The sequence below is a fragment of the Protomyctophum bolini genome (assembly GCF_963924005.1).
Source record: "Protomyctophum bolini genome assembly, chromosome: 5".
Classification (NCBI taxonomy): domain Eukaryota; kingdom Metazoa; phylum Chordata; class Actinopteri; order Myctophiformes; family Myctophidae; genus Protomyctophum; species Protomyctophum bolini.
In genome coordinates, this window is record NC_137866.1 from 6220640 (window position 1) to 6247139 (window position 26500).

The 26500-nt window shown below is 44.4% G+C and overlaps 1 protein-coding gene across 4 annotated transcripts in view; it reads left to right on the forward strand.

Moving 5' to 3' along the window:
- Window positions 1-26500, forward strand: part of scube3 (signal peptide, CUB domain, EGF-like 3) — a 216113-nt gene that overhangs the window by 118724 nt on the left and 70889 nt on the right. For all 4 annotated transcript variants that reach the window (XM_080762693.1, XM_080762695.1, XM_080762694.1 and 1 more), the window contains exons 5-6: window positions 16316-16462; window positions 20221-20337. In XM_080762693.1, the coding sequence (XP_080618819.1) occupies window positions 16316-16462; window positions 20221-20337 (264 nt within the window). The remainder of the gene's footprint in view (window positions 1-16315; window positions 16463-20220; window positions 20338-26500) is intronic.

Consider the following 26500-nt stretch of genomic DNA (forward strand, 5'->3'; position numbering starts at 1 on the left):
GGCAAGACACTGAACCCCAAATTGCTCCCGATGTGCTGGTTGGTACCTTGCATGGCTTCCCGCTGCAATCGGTGTATGAATGTGTGTGTGAATGTGTGAATGTAATGCACAATCTATGTAAAGCGCCTTGGATAAAGGCGCTATATAAATGCACCATTTACCATTTACCATTTACTATACTCTGAGTAGGCAGGGCGTCAATTTACGAAAAGTTTAAATACAGGCATAATAGGTTTCTTCCCCGACGACCAAGCGAGTTGGCGTCGGTCAGGTGCTGACCATTAGGTTCTCCTTTTCACTGGCTTCGAACACAGACTATAAACCCGCAGCACTGTGGCCTCCATTGTGTGGCTCTGTCCTCAAGCAGGCTGCTTAACCCATTTAGGCCTGTCTCCTAAATCCTGACAGTTTTCTGAAATACTATATGTTTCTAGGCCTCTATATCACTCAATATTTCATTTCAAGGACCCCAAAAAATATCTGTAATATCCAACCCCCATCTGAAAATATGTTGTTCCAGAGACCCTCCCAGAAGCAAAGATTTGAGTTAAAAAGAACGTTCGTTCTGAAAATTATTTGAGGCACATTTTCACGATTTTTCGAAAATAGCAGACCTACAAGCTCGTAGATCTGCTATTTTTCAATAGCTAAAGCATAGCATAACGCTAACACCAAAAAGGGGTTCCCGACCAAAATGGGTTAAAGTTTAAAGAGAACAGTGGTCTCTTCAGGGTGATGCTCTGCGGAGCCGCGCCTGCTTGGCTCTTTTGTTGAAGGACCCCATGGCGTCCACACCGGTAATGACGCCACGCCGAACTCAACAATGTTGTGTAAAGAAAAAAGAAGTCTTAACCCTGCACGGTTATGTTGCAGGTTTATGGTTGTTCTTCTGCGATGAATGCAGATTGTACGAGCGACATTCATGAGGTCTTGACCCCATGTTTTAAATAGCCACTGACCAAATTTGTTCTTCAGGGGAAGTATAAAAACGGTGCCGATCTGTTCAAATCTGTTGATCTTTGCTTGTTTTTTTTTTTGTTTTTGTTCATTTTAGTTCCATTAGTGAGGTTGCAGGTCCACAATAATGGCTGATAGGGGCCATTAATGAGGCTTTTACACTCTTGGGACCCATATCTTCCACCAGGTGCAACACGGCACAAAGCCACGTTGTAACGCAACAAGGCACAGTTCAGTACATCTGCATGTGGGGGTGAGTTGGTCTCAAACTGAGACACGTGGGGGTACAGTATGTTGGTCTCAAACTGAGACACGTGGGGGTGTGTTGGTCTCAAACTGAGACACGTGGGGGTACAGTATGTTGGTCTCAAACTGAGGCACGTGGGGGTGTGTTGGTCTCAAACTGAGGCACGTGGGGGTGTGTTGGTCTCAAACTGAGGCACGTGGGGGTGTGTTGGTCTCAAACTGAGACACGTGGGGGTACAGTATGTTGGTCTCAAACTGAGACACGTGGGGGTGTGTTGGTCTCAAACTGAGACACGTGGGGGTACAGTATGTTGGTCTCAAACTGAGACACGTGGGGGTGTGTTGGTCTCAAACTGAGACACGTGGGGGTGTGTTGGTCTCAAACTGAGACACGTGGGGGTACAGTATGTTGGTCTCAAACTGAGACACGTGGAGGTGTGTTGGTCTCAAACTGAGACACGTGGAGGTGTGTTGGTCTCAAACTGAGACAAGTGGGGGTACAGTGTGTTGGTCTCAAACTGAGACACGTGGAGGTGTGTTGGTCTCAAACTGAGACACGTGGGGGTACAGTATGTTGGTCTCAAACTGAGACACGTGGGGGTGTGTTGGTCTCAAACTGAGACACGTGGGGGTACAGTATGTTGGTCTCAAACTGAGGCACGTGGGGGTGTGTTGGTCTCAAACTGAGGCACGTGGGGGTACAGTATGTTGGTCTCAAACTGAGGCACGTGGGGGTACAGTATGTTGGTCTCAAACTGAGACACGTGGGGGTGTGTTGGTCTCAAACTGAGGCACGTGGGGGTGTGTTGGTCTCAAACTGAGGCACGTGGGGGTGTGTTGGTCTCAAACTGAGGCACGTGGGGGTGTGTTGGTCTCAAACTGAGGCACGTGGGGGTGTGTTGGTCTCAAACTGAGACACGTGGGGGTACAGTATGTTGGTCTCAAACTGAGACACGTGGGGGTGTGTTGGTCTCAAACTGAGACACGTGGGGGTACAGTATGTTGGTCTCAAACTGAGACACGTGGGGGTGTGTTGGTCTCAAACTGAGACACGTGGGGGTACAGTATGTTGGTCTCAAACTGAGGCACGTGGGGGTGTGTTGGTCTCAAACTGAGGCACGTGGGGGTGTGTTGGTCTCAAACTGAGGCACGTGGGGGTGTGTTGGTCTCAAACTGAGACACGTGGAGGTGTGTTGGTCTCAAACTGAGACACGTGGGGGTGTGTTGGTCTCAAACTGAGGCACGTGGGGGTGTGTTGGTCTCAAACTGAGGCACGTGGGGGTGTGTTGGTCTCAAACTGAGACACGTGGGGGTACAGTATGTTGGTCTCAAACTGAGACACGTGGGGGTGTGTTGGTCTCAAACTGAGACACGTGGGGGTACAGTATGTTGGTCTCAAACTGAGGCACGTGGGGGTGTGTTGGTCTCAAACTGAGGCACGTGGGGGTGTGTTGGTCTCAAACTGAGGCACGTGGGGGTGTGTTGGTCTCAAACTGAGACACGTGGAGGTGTGTTGGTGTCAAACTGAGACACGTGGGGGTGTGTTGGTCTCAAACTGAGGCACGTGGGGGTGTGTTGGTCTCAAACTGAGGCACGTGGGGGTGTGTTGGTCTCAAACTGAGACACGTGGAGGTGTGTTGGTCTCAAACTGAGACAAGTGGGGGTACAGTGTGTTGGTCTCAAACTGAGACACGTGGGGGTGTGTTGGTCTCAAACTGAGGCACGTGGGGGTACAGTGTGTTGGTCTCAAACTGAGACACGTGGAGGTGTGTTGGTCTCAAACTGAGACAAGTGGGGGTACAGTGTGTTGGTCTCAAACTGAGACACGTGGGGGTGTGTTGGTCTCAAACTGAGACACGTGGGGGTACAGTGTGTTGGTCTCAAACTGAGACACGTGGAGGTGTGTTGGTCTCAAACTGAGGCACGTGGGGGTACAGTGTGTTGGTCTCAAACTGAGGCACGTGGGGGTGTGTTGGTCTCAAACTGAGACACGTGGGGGTACAGTGTGTTGGTCTCAAACTGAGACACGTGGAGGTGTGTTGGTCTCAAACTGAGGCACGTGGGGGTACAGTGTGTTGGTCTCAAACTGAGGCACGTGGGGGTGTGTTGGTCTCAAACTGAGACACGTGGGGGTACAGTGTGTTGGTCTCAAACTGAGACACGTGGAGGTGTGTTGGTCTCAAACTGAGGCACGTGGGGGTACAGTGTGTTGGTCTCAAACTGAGGCACGTGGGGGTGTGTTGGTCTCAAACTGAGACACGTGGGGGTACAGTGTGTTGGTCTCAAACTGAGGCACGTGGGGGTGTGTTGGTCTCAAACTGAGACACGTGGGGGTACAGTGTGTTGGTCTCAAACTGAGGCACGTGGGGGTGTGTTGGTCTCAAACTGAGACACGTGGGGGTACAGTGTGTTGGTCTCAAACTGAGACACGTGGAGGTGTGTTGGTCTCAAACTGAGACACGTGGGGGTACAGTGTGTTGGTCTCAAACTGAGGCACGTGGGGGTGTGTTGGTCTCAAACTGAGACACGTGGGGGTACAGTGTGTTGGTCTCAAACTGAGACACGTGGAGGTGTGTTGGTCTCAAACTGAGGCACGTGGGGGTACAGTGTGTTGGTCTCAAACTGAGGCACGTGGGGGTGTGTTGGTCTCAAACTGAGGCACGTGGGGGTACAGTGTGTTGGTCTCAAACTGAGGCACGTGGGGGTGTGTTGGTCTCAAACTGAGGCACGTGGGGGTGTGTTGGTCTCAAACTGAGACACGTGGGGCTACAGTGTGTTGGTCTCAAACTGAGGCACGTGGGGGTGTGTTGGTCTCAAACTGAGGCACGTGGGGGTGTGTTGGTCTCAAACTGAGACACGTGGGGGTACAGTGTGTTGGTCTCAAACTGAGGCACGTGGGGGTGTGTTGGTCTCAAACTGAGGCACGTGGGGGTACAGTGTGTTGGTCTCAAACTGAGGCACGTGGGGGTGTGTTGGTCTCAAACTGAGGCACGTGGGGGTGTGTTGGTCTCAAACTGAGACACGTGGGGGTGTGTTGGTCTCAAACTGAGGCACGTGGGGGTACAGTATGTTGGTCTCAAACTGAGACACGTGGGGGTGTGTTGGTCTCAAACTGAGGCACGTGGGGGTGTGTTGGTCTCAAACTGAGGCACGTGGGGGTGTGTTGGTCTCAAACTGAGGCACGTGGGGGTGTGTTGGTCTCAAACTGAGGCACGTGGGGGTGTGTTGGTCTCAAACTGAGGCACGTGGGGGTGTGTTGGTCTCAAACTGAGGCACGTGGGGGTGTGTTGGTCTCAAACTGAGGCACGTGGGGGTACAGTATGTTGGTCTCAAACTGAGACACGTGGGGGTGTGTTGGTCTCAAACTGAGACACGTGGGGGTGTGTTGGTCTCAAACTGAGACACGTGGGGGTACAGTATGTTGGTCTCAAACTGAGGCACGTGGGGGTGTGTTGGTCTCAAACTGAGGCACGTGGGGGTGTGTTGGTCTCAAACTGAGGCACGTGGGGGTACAGTATGTTGGTCTCAAACTGAGTCACGTGGGGGTGTGTTGGTCTCAAACTGAGACACTTGGGGGTACAGTATGTTGGTCTCAAACTGAGGCATGGTCTGGCTGGCGCCATCACGGCACAATGTTATTTTAACTTTCCTGCAGTGCAGGTGGATTTACTGCCTCGCTGGCTTCACAATATTCACATATTCACGAGGCTTCACAATGTGCACGTATTTATTGGAATTGGAAAGCTCACGACGTGTTGCAGCGTGACACTTTCTGAGCTTGTAGATCCAATAGGTTTGGTGCAGCAGGTACACAACCAAGTGTAAACATATATGTGACCAAATTTGACTGAGGGACTGCCATTGGATTTTTTTAATTTTCGTTTTTTCATGGAATCATAGCTTCAAATCGTTCAGTTTGACCCACCAGTTTTGGAGATACAGTTTTATAGAGTAATGTATTGCGGAAAACAGCGAGTTGAGAAAACAGGCTTGAAATGTTCACTTCTGTGGTCTCTATCATTACACATAGCTACATGTTTGAGGATTTATTTCATTATTTACATGTCTTCTGTGGTCTCTATCATTACACATAGCTACATGTTTAAGGATTTATTTCATATTTACATGTCTTCTGTGGTCTCTATCATTACACATAGCTACATGTTTAAGGATTTATTTCATATTTACATGTCGATTTCAGCTCTGACACTTATTTCAGACATCCTCTAGTATGTGAAGAGTCTGCCTGTGCTATTAACTCATTTTGGAAAATGTCTCCTCTGGTGAAAAGCTGGAATTTTCGCGATGGCAGTCTCTCAGTCAAATCTGGAATGTGAATGGATGTAACTAACTCCACGCTGTGCACATTTTGGAGAGCTCAGAGTGTGGAAATGGGGAGAGAGACATCTGAAATAACCTAAGAATGTTGTGAATTGTCCCATTCTTTATATCCACATTGATATTGGGAGATCTGAGGGTGTGCGGACGTAGGCTCTATGCACTGCAGCCATATTGTGAATAAATTGGACCTCTTCCTTACTTTCATCACATGTGTTACCAATGGTACTACTAATGAGAAGTCATTAGTACCATTCCGTTTGTGCATTTGAGACGGTTCTGTTGAAAATCTCCCCTACAAGGTTCAAGCTTTATTATTTGTCTCCCAAGGAAGAAATTTGTCGCTCGAAAATGTCTGTGGCATATTTTAACTCGTATTGATACAATTAGTTTTGACTGTTCAATATCGCACGCACGCGCGCGCACACACACACACACACACACACACACACGCACACACACAAAGAACTACTAACGCTATGGACCAGACCTATGACAGTCCAGGGGTAGTTTTTTGGCAGAACCTGCTATTACTTGAGCTTTTTTCTTTTGGTATTGATTTAGTATAAAATGTTCCCATGCCACAAGAGTAGAGACATTTTAATAGCATGATTAAAATGCCATCATTTTCAGCATTTTGCACTGTAAGCAACTGCAGATGAAATCACAAAAAAATACATAGGATTTTACACATGAGTGAGTTTATTTTAGTGACCATTGTGACTCCAATAACTCACCCAAGTCTACTTGCAGATGAGTAAAACAACATTTTTGTCTGAATCTGGTATTACAAAAGATATTCTATAGGATATTAAATTACTTTCACAGACATGGGACAACTTTTTTTTATTTTACTACGTTCCAGAGATCAGTCAGATTATCGGTCCTGGTCACGTTTTCTTGGATTCACGCTTGAATTCAGTTTTTAAGTTTTTTGTTGTTTCTTGAGCAAGTTGCACAAGAAGAAAGTATTCCAGAGCGTCTGGTCTTGACCACACCTAGACTTTAGTGTCTGGAGTCGGGTGAGAAAAGAGACACTGTGTTTACATTGTGGTTTGGACTGCTTGTTAGAAGGTCGCCTCGGTACCCAGGCTTTGGACTGCTTGTTAGAAGGTCGCCTCGGTACCCAGGCTTTGGACTGCTTGTTAGAAGGTCGCCTCGGTACCCAGGCTTTGGACTGCTTGTTAGAAGGTCGCCTCGGTACCCAGGCTTTGGACTGCTTGTTAGAAGGTCGCCTCGGTACCCAGGCTTTGGACTGCTTGTTAGAAGGTAGCCTCGGTACCCAGGCTTTGGACTGCTTGTTAGAAGGTATAGCCTCGGTACCCAGGCTTTGGACTGCTTGTTAGATGGTCGCCTCGGTACCCAGGCTTTGGACTGCTTGTTAGAAGGTCGCCTCGGTACCCAGGCTTTCATTTTCATCAGCGCAAAAAATGAAAGCATTGGCCGCTCTGGTCTAGAAGTGGGAGTCAACCCTGACCGGTGGGCGTCGCTCCAAATTATGTGACGCATAGAGCGTCGCAGTCCCGCCCCCTTTCATGACGACGCCAGGCCCAGGAAATAATTCCCAATGCATTTTTCCCCATAGACATTTCACAAAGTATTTATTTAAAGACCTTTTAAGCCAACTCGAGTCGTGACAACTCATGACAACAAACACAATATTTTGGACCAAACAAATAATTACAAAGAAGAAAAACAACACTTTCTAATTCTTTGTTTGGCCCGAAATATTGTGTTTGTTGTCATGATTTGTCACGACAAGAGTTGGCTTTGTCCAACGTAAACGTTGGAAAATGAACGGTATTTATTTTCCTGGTCTCTCGAGGGGGGGCGGGACTACGATGCCCTATAGTGCTGCCCTATAGGGGGAGAGGAGGGGCCGGGGCTGATGGACAGATTGGTGGGATCCAATCAGGGAGTGATTAGCGTGATGGTGAAGTTTACCGCAGGAAACCGGGTTCAAATCCAGGCTAGAAGAGGAAAGTTACATACAGTACAGTATGTAGTACAGTAAGTACAGTAGTGCAACTTTAAAATGGTTTTTAACCCATTTTGGCCTGATGTTGATTAAAAAAATCCTAATAGTTTTCTGAAAAACCCATGTTTCTATGTCAGTGGTGCTCAACCTTTTTCATGTCAAGGACCCCCAGAATTATCTCTATTGGGCCACGGACCCCCATCTCAAAATATGTAGTTCCAGGGACCCCCCCAGAAGCCAATATTTTAGTTAAAAATGTTCGCTCTGAAATATATATTCAATGATTTGCGCCACATTTTCACGACTTTTCAAAAATAGCAGACCTATATACAAGCTCGTATGAGCTTGTAGATCTGCTATTTTTCAATAGCTAAAGCATAACATAAATGCGAACACCAAAAGGGGTACCCGCCCAAAATGGGTTAAATAATAACAAAATGGTTTTGGACATAAAAGGTTTCCACCCAACATAGCGACGGTTTTGAAAGACTTCCCTCTCAAACTCCGAGACTTAGGAGCATATATTGCTGCTTCTCTCCTCCACGAAGCACTGGGCCGGCTCTGCCTATAAAGCGGCCTGTGATATTTTTATAGCTTTCTACATATAGAGTTATGTTTTATGGGTCGGCGGCTTGTTTTAGTGGACGAGGGAGAGTGGACGATTCAAGCTTTTTTTTTTCTTTTTTGGCATTGACTTTCCCATTCGTACCTTCTGGTGAAAGGGGAGACTATTATACTTCATTCAGTATAATGATTAAACCATTCTGGGCGGGAACCCCTTTTGGTGTTAGCATCATGTTATGCTTTAGCTATTGAAAAATAGCAGATCTACAAGCTCATAGCGCGCCACCGAGTGGCGCGCTACGAGCTTGTAGGTCTGCTATTTTTTGAAAAATCGAAGAACGACTGACATAGAAACATAGCTTTTTCAGAAAACTGTCAGGATGTAGAAGACATTTTTAGAATCTGATCTCAGGTCAGAATGAAAACTGTCGGGATGTAGAAGACATTTTTAGAATCTGATCTCGGGTCGGAATGAAAACTGTCGGGATGTAGAAGACATTTTTAGAATCTGATCTCAGGTCAGAATGGTTTAAACCTGGAGGCCCTTTGAGCGAGACCGCTTTGGAGGGAATTAGAGAGAGAAAAAGGTTTGAAGGGAGAACTGTAAAGGAAATGGTGATGGCAGAGGGCCTGGTGGATATAGTGGTGGAATGTAACTAAGTACATGTACTCTAAAGTATACTGTACTTTGTGAGTCTTTTTTCTCTCCATACCATACATATATTATATAAGTATAGTCACAGAATATGTATCTTCATTACGATTGATCCCTCGATCACGTTGCCCGGCACCAATTTAAAAAAAAAAAAAAAATCAGTTAGCGAGAATCGTCTATAGCCCACACTTTTTTTTTACTTGTGAGCCGCTTTCAAAATGACCAGCTCAATGAGATCTACCCACCACAAAGATGTTGGTCCCACATTTGTTTAAAAATGTACCTGAGGTGCTTTGGAATAGTTACATACAGTATAAGACATGAGACAAGCACACTTGGAATGGGAAATAGAGGGACATTATTAATTGGTAGGGTTTCTTTTTGTATTATAACTTTGTAATGCTACTGACGTTTGTGTAAAACACTCTAGAAAACAAAGTATTGCATTGTGGGTTTGAGCTGACAGGCCCTTATAAATGTCAGTCAATCAAGTCACCTTAATTCAAGTGGAACATGCACATAGCTGAAGTGTCTTCAGAAGCATTCATAATATTCTAACCGGGCCGTATAGCAAGGTTTTTGTATTGAGTTCCTAACATCGGCGCGTTGTTCAATCCACCTCGATTCTGAGCTGCAGTTCCGAGAGAACCACCTCTAAAGATGTCCGTTCCCATACTATGGGCCGCCAGCTTTGGGGAGGGTTAAAGCACAGCCAGCTGAGCGTTTACGATAATGAATTAATAAAAAAAAGCCCAAATAAACATTAACCCATTCTGACCGGGAACCCGTTTTGGTGTTAGCATCATGTTATGCTTTAGCTATTGAAAAATAGCAGATCTACAAGCTCATAGCGCGCCACCGAGTGGCGCGCTATGAGCTTGTAGGTCTGCTATTTTTGAAAAATCGAAGAACGACTGACATTTTTAGAATCTGATCTCAGGTCAGAATGGGTTAATCAGACCAGTGCTGTTGTGTCCAGTGAAAACCTCGTATGAATCTGATCTCAGGTCAGAATGGGTTAACAGCGTTTTGGCACCATGGGATTTCATGAAAAGCACGTTAATTAAGTCCTCGTACAAAGTAAAAGAAAAATACATTTCTATCAATGCTGTGCAGAGAATAAAAGTGACGCAAAGAGCTTGTAGATTGACTATTTCCTCAATATTTGAAAAGGGGCTTATTTATAAGCGGTTAATTCATAATGTATTTTTTTCCCATCCCTATAGAAATGTAGTGCATTAGTGGTATCAAAAAAGTGCAATATTTGTCTTTGACATAATTTGTGAAAGTCATTATTGAAAAAAATAATACAAATACCCAAGTAAAGTACAGATATACTGTACCGTATGCTGTAAAGTACCTTAAGTATACAGTTCTAAATAGTTTTTTAACACTTCTTGCCTTTTGTATCGCTTTATACGACAGTCTACTTAAATCTGTAACTCTTAACTGTGCTGTCTCTTTATACTGTAAACGTAAGTACTTAAGTATACAGTTCTAAATAGTTTTTACGACAACACTTCTTGTTTTATTTTCTTGCCTTTGTATCGCTTTATACGACAATCTTTAACTCTTAACTGTGCTGCCTCTGGGCAACTGATCCCCCCCCCCCCCTCCCCCTCGGGATCAATAAAGGTATCTATCTGGTACTCAAGTATACAGTAGATCACAGTAGTAGTTCATTAATATCCACCATACTGGCGAGCGGTTGGAAGGAAGGGGAACGGGGAGGAGAAGGGAGGCGGTGTGGGTGATAGCAGCAGTGCCGTGTGTTCAGGAGGAGAGGAGAAAAGGGCCATTGTGTCAGCACTTTGGATTTTATGGGTCCTTGGAGAGACGAGGCCCCGCACTGTGGCCCCGGCTCGACCTGTTACTGACGGATGGGTCTGAGGTATTAGGGGAGAGGGCCCGGGGTCCGAGGGTATTAGGGGAGAGGGGTCCGAGGGTATTAGGGGAGAGGGGTCCGAGGGTATTAGGGGAGAGGGGTCCGGGGGTATTAGGGGAGAGGGAGAGAGGCTCAGAGAGGTAGCATAAAGAGGTGGACAGATTCTCTGGGATCGCAAGAACTGCAACTCACCCCCCCCAGTAACCCACCCCCCCCAGTAAGTAATCTCTGGTCCCCGAGGATTCTCCTAGTCGGAAACTCAATCCTGCTGCTATGTTCACATGCAGTTCACACACACACACACACGCATGTGCAATGCACATGCAACGCACGTGCATGCATGTTCACACACACACACACACACACACACACACACACACACACACACACATCTGTCTGTGATGCCTCCTTCCTCAGACAGAGCCGGAGACATTTGGAAAAGGGACTAGCTTAGTAGTGGATTCCCACCACCAGCCCCCGTATAGCTTCAAGTCCACCGGTGGGACAAAATCAGTGTACTTTATTATGTTATTGTACTCAAGTAAAAGTACCAAGACCACAGTGTTGGTACAGTGGTGGCTCAAATATCCCTCCATATTTGAGCCACGTCCTCATAGGCTGAGTATCAATGTTTAACTGCTTAGACCGCTGTCTTACAAAAACTCTGAACATTATGAAAGACATTATTCCCACCCCGGTCACTCGCTGTTTGAACTGTTGCCATCAGGCAGACGGTACAGAGTGATCAAGTCAGGGACCAACAGATTCAGTAACAGCTTCTATCCCACAGCGGTAGTTGCACTCAATGCTGCTAAAAAATGATCTGTTGCTGCGACACATTTTAGTTTTTCTGCTATCTTTCTTAAGTGCAATAAGGGTTTGATAACAGCTAAAATTACATGTTTGTGCATTAGGGTTGTGCAATAACAAGAAGTCATGTGTGTTTTGTTTTAGCTTGTATGTTTTGTGATATGATGCACTGATTGGTTGGCACTTTTAATTTCGTTGTACACGTTGCAATGACAAATAAAGATCTATCTATCTATCTATCTATCTATCTATCTATCTGAACCCCGGAGGTCGCCGAACCCATCAGATGGCGGGTATAAGGATTATAATGTACAAAAGTACTGTACTCAAGTAGGCTAAATGTACTCTGTTACGTATACTGTTGGTGTAAGTGCAGATATTGTGTCCTTAGTGGAAGGCTGTTTATGTGGTTTTAGTGTCTAGGAAACTTCAGCCCAGCTGACGTGGCTAAGCTACGTGACCTTGTTACATTTCTTAAAGGAAACCGTCTATATAGACTTCAACGCTGCACCATCAAATTGCCTGTTGTCATATTCGTCAGTCCCACAAATATAGACATGTGGAAATGTGCGTTTGACATCTAAGCCCTGTGTGTTTTTTGGGCAGAAACGCGTGGAAATAAAAAGCAGAGGGTGTAATCAAAGAGGAGGCTATGAGAGCAGGTGTTATAAGCATATGAAGAATACATTAAGGATACTTTTCTTTCAGTAGACGAGGAGTCTGCAATGTTTTTAGGCGAAAAATTGCGTGCGTGCGTCAAAGTCATCAAAGTTGTCTGCCTTTGGAAAAAAAGATGTCCAAAGTCAATACTTTGTAAACATTACGGTCATGACCTGTCTGTGTTATTTTCCCCCTCTATACACCAAATGAATAATAGCCAATCACTCAGCTTGCCGATGTGCTATTTCTGAATGGTGCAACCACTCCATTACAGAGCTATGTGTGTCCCTGGGTCTGTCCGAGCACGGAAATAGCGTCGTTGGTTTTCACCATTTCTCAACCGTTTTGGATGCGGGGCGGCTTGCCGGAAAAAGGCCAAGTTGTTAATCTAAGAAATAAAACAAATACATAAAAATAATCGCACAAAGACCACTATAGTAACTCCAAGGACACGCACACACACACGCATGCACGCGCGCGCGCACACACACACACACACACACACACACACACACACACAGTTTGAAAACTTTGCTAATGAAGGTAGACCTCTAAACAGCCTTCATAGTGTCTAGCAGCATCTTAATGAGACATCAATGCAGACGTGAGTGTGTGTGTGTGTGTGTGTGTGTGCGTGTGTGCGTGCATGCGCGTGAAGCAGAGATGTTAGTTTTTAATGAGACACGGGGTGCAGGGTCTGTCACTGCATCAGTAATGTTGACATTGTTTCTCATTGAATTATACCAGCCTTCATTCTTTATTAGGATTACCATTAGCTTCCACAGAGCGGTGCCTACGTCATCCTGGCCAATCATTAGCTTCCACAGAGCAGTGGAGACGTCATCCTGGCCAATCATTAGCTTCCACAGAGCGGTGGAGACGTCATCCTGGCCAATCATTAGCTTCCACAGAGCGGTGGAGACGTCATCCTGGCCAATGGTTGCCGTGCTCGGGAACCACGCACTTGAACTCATGCAACACGGTGTTGAATCAGTGTTGATTTTGACAGCACATTTAGATTTAGTCTTCTTAGTCTTTTGAATACAATTCCATTTAGTTCAGTCATCTGAAAGGTTGTACAGTAGTTTTTTCCTTTTTCCCCCCCCCCTTTTTTCACTCTGGCTTTTTCGGGTTTCCGGGCCTAACATTATGGTAATTCTTAGGGTCGGGCCGAGCCTCGGGTTGTCCCAGTTCGGGTAGGGCAGGGCTGGGCCTTAATTATCAGGCCTGATGAGAACTCCAATAATCACCTTGTTACCAATATTGCTGTCCGTCATTCTGTTTAAGGAAAACCGAACCTCGTGTTGTTCTGTCTTGTTTCTGTACTTTCAAAGGGAAACACTGACTACCCTATACTATCATCACGGCTTTATTTGTGCTAAACAAGCGATCAATATTATGGCTTAATGATTAGATGAAACATATATTTGTGTTTGTCTACGTTTGTAGATTGGCTATTTGATTTTTTATTTATTTTCTAAATAGTAAAAAAAAAAATGTTAAAGGATGAGGCACTGGCAAAAATAGGCTAAAAGGCTAAAAGCAATACAACAAAAAAAAGTCCCATGGAGACTTGTTTGCATTGTGGTCCTAGATTCGATTCATCAACATACCATAGCAAAATGTATACACAATAGTAGCAGGCCTACATGTCATCAACAAATAGCCTTCCGTACAAGACAGTATGTAGAAAGTGCATTAGCATATAGCAGAGAGTGCAGAGTGTGTCATTTTACATAATGAATCACATCAGCCCAGCATGGGATTGTGAGTCAGTTTGTTTAATGTCTTCCTCCTCCATCTATCAATTTTATTACTCAAACTGAAATGATGTGTGTTTGTGTGCCAGCCAGCCAGCGTGCGACTTCAACTATGAATTATGGAAGAAGAGACCTCCTTCCAAAACATTGTTAACATTGTCATTCTTTGTTCCATTTCTTTAAAAGATTGACATGGCGATGATGACTTCATCGCTCGGGACGTTGCTTTTCATCTTGTACTCTACTTAAAGGGCCACTTCACCACTTTTCAACCTATCTTCATATAATTGGTCCTCACTAATGTTCATGATAAAATACCTACTCGCCGGTCTGTCTCAGAGGTCAAGGAGAGAGCTGTGGGCAGTTCAGAAACCCCTCCACCACCAGTGACATCATCGTTAGACGTTAGTCGATTTTTATTATCGTGAGAACAATGGCTTCGTTTTTCCGCATTGCAACTTTTCAGGAATAGAAAGCCTGCGGTTTCTATTAGCTTGGATTCCCCATCGATGATGTCACTGGTGGACGGATTTCTGAACTGCCCACAGCCCTCCAATGAGACACTACTGCTATTTTATCATGATCATTAGTGAGGACCAACTATATGAAGATAGGTTGAAAAGTGGTGAAGTGGTCCTTTAAGTAAAAATAAATATACTTTCACTTCTACTCCACTACATCTCAGAGCCAAATATTATAATTTTACTCCACTACAATTATTTGAAAACTATATAGTTACTTTGTAGATTTAGGTTATTATTACAAAACATACATTACCTATACTTCAGCCCTATATACTGTACATTTAGACCATTTGAAAACCACCACTGTTTTGTCTGTCTGTCTGTTTTCTTTTATGGAGCAGCCTGGTGTTTCTGGTTGTTCCCTTCTGTCTGTGCTTAGAGAGGATTACCTCAAATTAAGATTACAGCTCTGCGGGACCAAGTCCCACAGAGAGCCTTATCCTATTCAGGCTTTTATATAGAGACAAGAGAACGTGTTGCAACAAGTGCTCCACTCGTTGGGGAAAAGGGGCAATGTCAGCTGTGCGGAGGAAGAATGAGTGCTTTTTATTTTTTATTTTTCACTTAACCACTTACAGTACCGTACATTAAACCAGCTCAATAGCCTATATCGTCCTCCCTGAGATTTGGAGGTCGGGGTTCGGTCCCCGGGCCTGGAAATACCAGAAACTAAATGGTACCCAATGCACTCAGCATCAAGGGTCCCTGCAGCAGACTCTAGTCTGACCCAACCCCCGACCTCCTTACTTCATGTCCAGGGGGTATACAGTACTTCATGTCAAAGAATATTGGTTGCCAATTGCCTGAAAATCAAATACTGTAAGGGACACCCGGCCAGGAGCCCTAGAAAAAGATCCAAATCTCACTGTATATTTGTACAGTTGGTGGTATATTATTTTAACAATTTTAGTTTGAACTTCTAAGATGGTTAGTCATTGATTCATTCTCCAAAAACAAGGAGGGACACATCTTTTAGCTTCCAAATAAGAGACGATTCCTTTAGTTCAAGGGACAGTTTGGCAACCCTACCTGGAAGCTATGATCTCATATGTGAAGAATACAGATGTTCTACCAACAGAGAGCCTGGCATTGCACACAATGTAGACAAAACAACCTTAAAATAGCAAGTAAGCTCAGCAGAAGTTATGAGTAATGAGTTTGATTTTTTTTCCATGCCAACGATCATTTTGCTGGGCTACAAAGTTTATATACTGTATACAGTAAAGCCTTAGTTTTTTATTTCGTTTTCCGTCAGTGAAAAAAAGCTAGTCGACGAACTTTTTTCGTCGTAGTTTTAAGTCGACGAAATCAACACTGGTGTGATTGTTGTAAACTAAGTACTGAACCCTCGTCTGGTTTGACAGACAGGTAGTGTGTGTGCCGGCTGGGTGGTGTGTGGTTCTGACAGACAGGTAGTGTGTGTGCCGGCTGGGTGGTGTGTGGTTCTGACAGACAGGTAGTGTGTGTGCCGGCTGGGTGGTGTGTGGTTCTGACAGACAGGTAGTGTGTGTGCCGGCTGGGTGGTGTGTGGTTCTGGGTGGTGTGTGACAATCCGGTTGAAGTATACCTTGGTACGGCGACAGCGGCGGCGGCCCGGGAGAACAATAACGCGACACGAGACAGTATCACGCTAAAGGTTCACAAAGTTTATTATACATACAGGAACATTTATAGAGCTGGATCCCAACTGACGTGACCACAAGATATCAGACATAATAACGTGCCTACTGCAGCAAGGCTGACCTTGCTGTCACCGAGATGTCTCTCGTAGCCCAACTATTAAAGTATGCTACAGTTCAGGCAGTACACAATACATAACAAGTACACGGTGACACAATACATAAGATATCAAGTACACTGTGCTCTCACGTACAAGTACACAGCCATGGGCGATCAGATGATAACAGTGTGCTAAATGTATTGTGTTGTTTGTTTCAGCGCGGTCGGAGGGCTCCAAGGAGGGACCCACGTGCATGGACAAGAACCACGGCTGTGCTCACATCTGCCGGGAGACCCAGAAGGGAGGCATCGCCTGTGAGTGCCGACCCGGCTTCACTCTGACCCGGAACATGAAGGACTGCAAATGTAAGAGATGACACACACGCCCGCACGCACACACACGCACGCACGCGCATATAATTCTATCAATGGCATGTTTACAATAAAAAAAAAAAAAGATTCAACGTAAGCCTAGGCAATTTTTCAGTCTGCGACACCAGCGCACGACGTATGAATCAAATCTTAGCATAACCTCTAAATTCTCGATCCTAACACCGACCCCCAAACCTGATAACTTATATACATATATAATTATATATCTATATATAGTACCAGGAAAATGGTTCCTCACTACTATTGTATACGTGTGGCCACACGCATACACACACACACACACACACACACAGGCATACATGCCCACACAAACACGCACGCACACATACACACACCTTTATGGTCTCCTCATAAAAGCAGTGATTGGTGTTGGAATCAGGCCAATGACAGATTATTGTCCTCATTCCCGACATACCTTCCACACCGTTAGCTTTCATTACAGAGTCATCTTCCACACATCTTCAAAAACTAAGCATTATTGCCAAATAACTTCATAATGTTCGCATAATGGAAACGGATATTCTCTCAACTTTTTTGTCTTGTTACCCGAGTAAAAAAAATTGAAAAATAAATAAAACGGTTTGAGAACCGCTGAGAATCCTGCTTGATGCAGAGCAAGAAAACAGAGCTCATCCTGTCAGGAAGGACGGGAGGGTTATATGGGGGGCTAGCCGGGGCTGGGTTGGTGGGTAACGGGCCTTATGGAGGGTTGGAGGGTTATGGGGGGCTAGCCGGGGTTGGGTTGGTGGGTAACGGGCCTTATGGAGGGTTGGAGGGTTATGGGGGGGTTATGGGGGGGTTATGGGGGGCTAGCCGGGGCTGGGTTGGTGGGTAACGGGCGTTATGGAGGGTTGGAGGGTTATGGGGGGGTTATGGGGGGCTAGCCGGGGCTGGGTTGGGGGGTGACGGGGGATTTGTCTGTGTTTGGATAAGGATCGGAGAGGTGTTATTCTATAGAATGACAGCTCAGGATGAGGGCAAAAGGGTGTTGGGAAGTGGGAGGGGAGGGGTTGTTGGGTGGGGGGGGTGGGGGGTGCAGACAGCAGAAGGCAGGGCTCTGTTTCAGTCTGTCATCACAGGTGTATTTAGACGTTTTAATGTCAGAGAACTCAAACCTGCCCACCCCCCCCCCCTTTCTTAACACTGCACGCAAAAAAAAAACGCACCAATGTCTGCTTGTTGTCGGCCCCTGGAATCTTTGTATCTTCGTATTCTCATTTATTTTAGGTTATGACATGAGTTAATGAATGCCCCCTATGTCAGTGATAAGACAACCTTTTAATTCTATCATCTCAGATCCACGAGCTTTGTCGATCTGCTACACAAAAACAACACAAACCAATTAAAATATAAGAGATAAGAGGCTTTCTGCCTGATAGCAACGACAGGGTTTTGCCTGTTAATATCTCTCCTCTAACACAGAATGGAATCGTGGACAAAATCTTATCCAAACAACAACAAACTATTCAAAGATTTGAGTCTGAGAGGCTAAATCTCTTCAATGGTGGTCCGTGGCTCAGATGCCAAATATTTAATGGACCTTGGAATTGAAAACCACTAATTTAACCCATTTAGACCGGGTAAGCCTATACATTGTCAGGGTATATATATATATATATACCCTAAAGATGCCTTCCCAGATAGAAGGGTATACTATGTTCGTGAATTTGAACCATGAAACGTAACAGTTTTGGACATGAGGTTTCCACAGAGACGATAGGCATTGATGAAAACACATGAAAATAGGTTTTCAATGTAATGAGTCCCGGGATGCAGGGATGGTCTTTTAGATGAGTCCCAGGGACATTTTATGAGTCCCACTTCAACGACGTTAGGAGTCATATTTTGCAATTTTTTACTAATTGCAACATTTAACTCCCATTTCATTTTATATGGTTTTAATGTGGTTATATTCATGTAGAAAACAGAAGAAGAAATTATTATTATAACTAAAGCTAACAAAATAAACTAGAATAAAAGAACAGTAGGCCTACAGTAGTGCATCCTGTGGATGCAGAGGTCGTTGTTTTATTGCGTCCCTTAACCCATTCTGACCGGGAACCCGTTTTGGTGTTAGCATCATGTTATGCTTTAGCTATTGAAAAATAGCAGATCTACAAGCTCATAGCGCGCCACCGAGTGGCGCGCTACGAGCTTGTAGGTCTGCTATTTTTTGAATAATCGAAGAACGACTGACATTTTTAGAATCTGATCTCAGGTCAGAATGGGTTCATCAGACCAGTGTGTGTCCAGTGGAAACCTCGCATGAATCTGATCTCAGGTCAGAATGGGTTAACTATAAACTGCGTTTTGGGATGCAAAATGCACCCTATTTTAATCTCTGCGATAGGTGAGAGCAAAGCGCACGCTTTCAGCTGTCGGCCGTGTGTAACCAACGCCCCCGGGCTTGTCACGAATATTTATGATGATATCTGACTTGTTGTTGATGTCACCTCTTTCCCGCTGACGTTTTTATGTATACCGCCGTCTACATATATGAAAGGAATGCACTTCATTCATAATATGAAAGAAATGTGAAACACACACACACACACACACACAGCCATGAATGTCTGTCTTTGATACGGTCGCACGCAGCACTTTCACAAACACTTAAGTGTACATTCTGAGTCTGGAGGAGTTGGATGAGGCCACAGCACGATAACAAGAATGAAAGGCTTTATTTGTCACATATTCATTCATTCATTCATTCATCTGCTGTCTGGTATAAAAACTGACTGTCTAAATAAATATTAACCTTTCACCTTTTCAAAACAACACAACACTGTCTCATCAAAGTTGATATGGTGACGTTATACATGCTCAGAGACTTGAATATGTCATTATGTTATCATCACTTTACCCAAATTCAGCTCAAGTGGAGTTTGTTTTCTTTTTCTTTTACCATTAATATAGTTGTTTTGTCCGTCAATGATGGACAAAACAAAAACAAACAATGTTATCTATGGCAGGGGTTCTCAACCTTTTTGGCCGGGGACCCCCAGACATGCTTTGGCCATGTCTCTGGACCCCCGCCCCGCCCCGCCCCCTCCCAACCCCCAATATAAATGGACTGCTACAAATTTACAATAACCTTAATAATAGAGACAATACACCATAAATAAAGACTGAAACCAGATATAATCATTAGGGAAGGTGTATGATTGTACTATGTGTACTATATGTAAACTCTTCATTTCCATTTCCCAGCCATTCAGTTGCTGAAATTTATTTGGGGACCCCCCAAAATAATTTGGCGACCCCAAGGGGTCGCGACCCACGGGTTGAGAACCCCTGATCTAGGGCATTCTGTCACTTTTAATTTAATTTCCACATACAATCAGAGGTAGAGCATGTTGGCTTCAACTGAACATTGACGGAAGTCATTCAGTTCATGTTCCTTGTTTTTACCGGTAGTCGTCAAAAAGCTTTATTAGAATGACAGGTGTAGGTTATGTGCCAGTGATTTCATGGACTCATTGGACAGATGACAGACCCAGGCCGTAGTTCTGTAAGGTACACTTCTACCATCAGAGGACACTGGCATGAGTGCCTCGCCTAGAGTAGTAACCTGTGGGGCTGGGTAAATGTACTGTATTTTTTATTTGTATTCTCGTATATGTGATGTACTGTCTTACCTTGTGGGCCACGAGCCTGTAATAAAGTTTATATATAGGAGAATTGATAAGCCAAAACCTTGACTTGACCTTGACTGCTTGTTGTTCTGACAGTGACCTGTAACTATGGTAACGGCGGATGCCAGCACATCTGCGAGGAGACGGACCACGGCCCCAGATGTTCCTGTCACATGAAGTTCGCCCTGCACAGCGACGGAAAGACCTGTGTAGGTGAGTCACCTCATTATTGTTACTGTAAATAATACTGATAAAGACCTGTGTGGGTGAGTTACCTCATTATTGTTACTGTAAATAATACTGATAAGACCTGATAAAGACCTGTGTAGGTGAGTCACCTCATTATTGTTACTGTAAATAATACCGATAAGTATAATCAAGATAATAATAATAATAATAAGAGACCTCTGTGGGGTGAGTCACCTCACCTGGGAAACAACGAAGGGAACGCTCCAAGACATTCTTTTATTACTCATCACCGATGCATTTGAAGCATTATAGGTTTGTTCACACCGAGCACTATAACTAACTTGTTTACATTGTGGTCCATTTGTACTCAATTAATCATCAAGGGATATGCACATACATACCGAAGAGATGTTGTGCATTCATTGTAGGTATACCTATAATGTTCACCGTTGTCTTGGTTAGAGTCATGGTGTGAACTCTTTACAGTTAATGGTATAGTTATGGTGATTGATGTGTGCGGCCGTTAAAGGAGTAGTTCACCCAAAAAATTACACACCCCATGAAGCGTTGAATTCATAGACATTTCTTCTTTTTTTTTTTTGTCGCATTCCTGAGCCAATAATTTGACGATGAAAATAAATCACCATGAATTCACGGCTTCATGGGGTGTGTAATTGATAGAAAATAAGTTATTCTTTGGGTGAACTATACTTCCTTTAAGACATTATAATGCCTGAATTATGCTTCATTGTGAGATGATGTCGTGCACTGAACCGATATACAAGCCCGCACCGAGCCAGGGAGGCAACGCGGCGTGAGCTTGCATATCGGCCATTAACGCTTAATGACATTTCTGTTACAAATGTGACGCAGACCTTTACAGTGAGTACCGTAGCTGGTTATTAAGGTCATTTTATACTTGTGTCTGTCGATGAAAATTACAAATCAACTCTGTTCTATTGATGTCTGTGTTGGTCGTTGAAAGGTCTTTCATATTGGTCGGCAGACCCGGTCACATGAGGACAAAGTATGAATTAGTATAAAGAAAGGAACATGTCTTTTTTCAACATCATCATCATCATATACTGTATGGGCCCTCAGTAATGCTTATTATACGTACAGTATGACACGGTGTCATGTCTGTCTACATGCTCTGTGTCTTTACAGGTGGACTGTGGACTTTTTTTCTTTGTGGGATATTTGTATTGAACAACGCCTTTTTTTTTTGGCTAAAGGGGTTGCATCGCATGCTACCATCCGGCATCTGAATGTTCTTCGGACAGGGCAGGTTAATTATGACAACACAATGTTACATCTGAACGTTCTTCGGACAGGGCAGGTTAATTATGACAACACAATGTTACATCTGAACGTTCTTGGGACAGGGCAGGTTAATTATAACAACACAATGTTAGCCAGGAATCCAGCCTGATTTGCTACGTTTATAGTCTTCTTCTCTCTCTCGCTACTCAGTCTGACCAGGGTCCTGTTTGACTCAGTCTGACCAGGGTCCTATTTGACTCAGTCTGACCAGGGTCCTGTTTGACTCAGTCTGACCAGGGTCACTATTTGACTCAGTCTGACCAGGGTCCTGTTTGACTCAGTCTGACCAGGGTCCTATTTGACTCAGTCTGACCAGGGTCACTATTTGACTCAGTCTGACCAGGGTCCTATTTGACTCAGTCTGACCAGGGTCACTATTTGACTCAGTCTGACCAGGGTCCTATTTGACTCAGTCTGACCAGGGTCCTATTTGACTCAGTCTGACCAGGGTCCTATTTGACTCAGTCTGACCAGGGTCACTATTTGACTCAGTCTGACCAGGGTCACTATTTGACTCAGTCTGACCAGGGTCCTATTTGACTCAGTCTGACCAGGGTCACTATTTGACTCAGTCTGACCAGGGTCACTATTTGACTCAGTCTGACCAGGGTCCTATTTGACTCAGTCTGACCAGGGTCACTATTTGACTCAGTCTGACCAGGGTCCTATTTGACTCAGTCTGACCAGGGTCCTGTTTGACTCAGTCTGACCAGGGTCACTATTTGACTCAGTCTGACCAGGGTCACTATTTGACTCGTATTTCAGTTACGTAGGCGAGTCAGGAAGTGACTCGAGTTTTACATTGGAAAACTCTGGTAAGTGATGTTACCGTTAGGCTGGTCTATGAACTGTCCACAGCCCCACACAGAGTGAGTGGACAGACAGACTGTTAGGCGGGTATAAGAACTGTCCACAGCCCCACACAGAGTGAGTGGACAGACAGACTGTTAGGCGGGTATAAGAACTGTCCACAGCCCCACACAGAGTGAGTGGACAGACAGACTGTTAGGCGGGTATAAGAACTGTCCACAGCCCCACACAGAGTGAGTGGACAGACAGACTGTTAGGTGGGTATAAGAACTGTCCACAGCCCCCCACAGAGTGAGTGGACAGACAGACTGTTAGGTGGGTATAAGAACTGTCCACAGCCCCACACAGAGTGAGTGGACAGACAGACTGTTAGGCGGGTATAAGAACTGTCCACAGCCCCCCACAGAGAGTGAGTGGACAGACAGACAGACAGACAGACAGACTGTTAGGTGGGTATAAGAACTGTCCACAGCCCCCCACAGAGTGAGTGGACAGACAGACTGTTAGGCGGGTATAAGAACTGTCCACAGCCCCCCACAGAGAGTGAGTGGACAGAAATGGTGTCATCTTACTGTATAATAAACATTATAGTGAGAAGACCAATCATATGAAGATGAGGTTGAAAAAGTGTTCCTTTAACCACACCACTTTCTTCATCTGTGACAAAAGGCTCCTCCTCCTTTACTCCAGTGGTTCTCAACCTGGGGCCTGGGGACCCCTGGGGTCCAGGGGGCCCCGATGGGGTTCCAGGGGGCCCCCTGATGATTATTGGTTATAGGTTCCCATTGTACACGATGATGTAACAGTGTAGAATGGAGGTGGGTGGGGGGGTCCATGGGCTGGACTGGTGGTTCCCAAACAGTGGGTCGGGACCCATTTGTGGGCCGTGGACACATTTTTATGGGTCCTACATTTCAAATCATTTAAAAACGAATTCAATATTTTTTTTGCTAGTACCGTAAGTCATGTAGAAATAAAAATAAAAATGTAAGAAGTTAGAAAACAAATATTTAAGAAGTGGTGAAGAAGATGCCCGATCTACAAGCTCACAACAACACGACGCGTTCGTTGCATGCTTGTAGATCTGCTATTTTCACTATAGGGTGCCGGCCGGGCAGAAACTCTCTTTGGAGTCTATCCGCCTGAAACGTCTGGGAACCACCACTGCTTCTAATGCATGTCAAACTAGGGGGTCGATTTAGAAATTAAAAGAAAGGTTTGAGAATCACTGATTGCTGCTTTATCTTTTATCTGTAGCTTTTCTGCTGAGCCTCTTGTGTAACATCTCTGCTCTCGCGTCTCATTTTCCTTGAGAGATACAATTATAAATTGTAATTGTAATCTGTAATCTTCTTCTTGCTTCAATTACTTCACTGGACAGTGGTATCTCTCTCTCTCTCTCTCTCTCTCTCTCTCTCCCTCTCTCTCTCTCCCCTCAGCCATGCAGCCAGACCCTCATGCCTTATCATCCATTAAAAAAATTAATTGGATCATAATTTACAAAAGAATAAAAGCGCATGTCACTCACGGCTGTGTGAGACGGACATAAAAGTTAAAGTAGCGATTGAAAACATAATGTCTTTATGAAAAGGTTTTTTAACTGAGGTAATAAAGCCAACGTGTTAAGTCAGGTCAAGTTTCCATCGACTATGAAGGAATCGGGCCGTTGACTCATTCAAAGTCCTTGACGGTGTACGTGGGCTTTTGGAGAAAACTTTGTCGTCAAAGTATGTCGCTGTAAATGAGAACGGCAGAGTTTCTGTTACTTCCGCATCAGGCTCTCATTCTGAATGGCAAAAAGCTTTAGCGCTTGAGCCATGAGGCAGTTCTCACTATTACAATGATTTAAAAAATTAGCAATAGAATTCAGAAGCATCTCCCATACAGCAGCAATGGGTCTCGTCCTTTCACTCCATGTCACACATTTCAGATCGGGATGACCTGACAAAAAAAGAGTCATCAGTCATCATCACCCCGGGCCGCACGGCTGCAAAAGCCACTTTAAATGAACACAACATGGCGTGTTGACCGTGTGGAAGGCTCTACCTCCACATGCCTGCTCTGACCTTCAGCGTGGCATTTTGTCAGCACTTCGTCTCGGCTGACGTGAGTTGAGCATTATTTGTTCATGAGCCAGTGAGTTAACACCCGTTGAACCCATCGCTGTGTGTGGACGCCCTTTGTTTAGTGAATTATTTAACACCCGCTGAACCTGCTATGAAGGCCACTGAACACAGCAGAGACTTCTATAATATGGGTCCTTAAATTCACTTCCAGTGAGATTATGCAAGATCTATTTTTTAGTTTTTAGTTGCTCGAAAATGCTCGTTGTGAGCTTGATGGTCGTCAGTTTTCTCTATATTCTAATTATGTTAAGCAGGTACACGACATTTTAAAGCACATAACAAACATATACTGTTGAAACTCAGAGTAAAAAATCTAACTCATGGTGGTGCTATAACAGGCCGTTATAGAACATTTGGGGCAGAGGTTCTGAATTGGCATCCAGGGAGTGTGTGTGCAGTGCACAGTTTAGCAGTGACTGGGCCAGTGGTGCTGGAGATTATCTGTACACACAGACGGACGGACGGACGGACGGACGGACACACACAGTGCAAAACATTCTCTCTCGTCCTCATGCCTTTGGCCTGACAATTCACCACTACACCAATTAGAAAGCAATTACAAGTTATTTTGAAGGGCTTTTTTTTCCTCCTCCGTGGAATGGAATTTAGTCTCTTTCAGTTCGGCTGTCCTTGAAGACATACTCACTGATGTGTCTGACAACAAATGCCACAATTGAATGAATAGTTCCACTAGACACTTGTTCAACATTCTCAGCATTAAGAACAACACAGACTGGCAGAATAGCGATAGGAGCCGTGGCTGTGAGATGCATTTCTGAGTGGTTTCACGAGCCATTTCATCACTATGACCAGCCCAGAACACTTTTTGGCTCATCTATTCTTGTCTTTTTTTGCCTGTGTTTTTGCTGAGAGGTTGTTTTTTAAGTGCAGGTGAAATTTCTCTGAAGAAAACCTGCTGCTGTTGCTATAAATCAACCTGTTTGCTGTTAAGCAGCTAGCTGTTTCTAGGCTACGATACAACAACAAGGTTAAGATATGTACTGTGTTTATCGTCTGTGTCGCGGGCGGAAACCTTGTATGTCCAAAACTGTTACTTTTCAGGAAATGGAGAAAAAGAAAACTGTTCCAATGTCCAATGTACTGTAGTTATTATAGTCATGACAAACACTTGTTACTTTTCATTGATTCAATATTTATAAAAACCCACACTTAAAGCTCCACTATGTAACGTTCCTCTTCTACCCCGGATTTGCTGACATTTTTTACTCCGGTGCTGACATTTTTACCATTGAGTTACTAGAGCCGACCTGCTTGCTTAGGGGATACATTTATAAACCATAAGGTCAAAATTGGTGTCTGATCCTGTGTCAAGGTGAGACATGACGTTTGACAGGATCTAAAATGTCTCGATAGAGAAGCAGTGAGACCAATTGCAACCACCTCCCTGACGATATCGCCAGTACAATGTGTTTATTTTATATCGCCAGTACAATGTGTTTATTTTATATCGCCCGTACAATGTGTTTATTTTTGGACCATACAGTAATTATTTTACGAGACAATTCTAAGAGGACGTCCGCTGCCCAGGGGATTCGTTATGCTACACTACTCCACCATGCAGATTTGACAAAATGTAATTTTATTCATAAAAAAGGTTACATGGCTTTAACCCATTTTGGGGCGGGAACCCCTTTTGGTGTTAGCATTATGTTATGCTTTAGCTATTGAAAAATAGCAGACCTACAAGCTCATAGCTACGAGCTTGTAGGTCTGCTATTTTAGAAAAATCGAAGAACGACTGACATAGAAACATATAGCTTTTTCAGAAAACTGTCAGGATGTAGAAGACATTTTTAGAAATCTGATCGCAGGTCAAAATGGGTTAACCATTAACGCTTTCTCTCTAAATTCTCCAAATTCAACACAAAACAACCTCCACACGTGCAGCTTGTAGAGATCTGCAATTG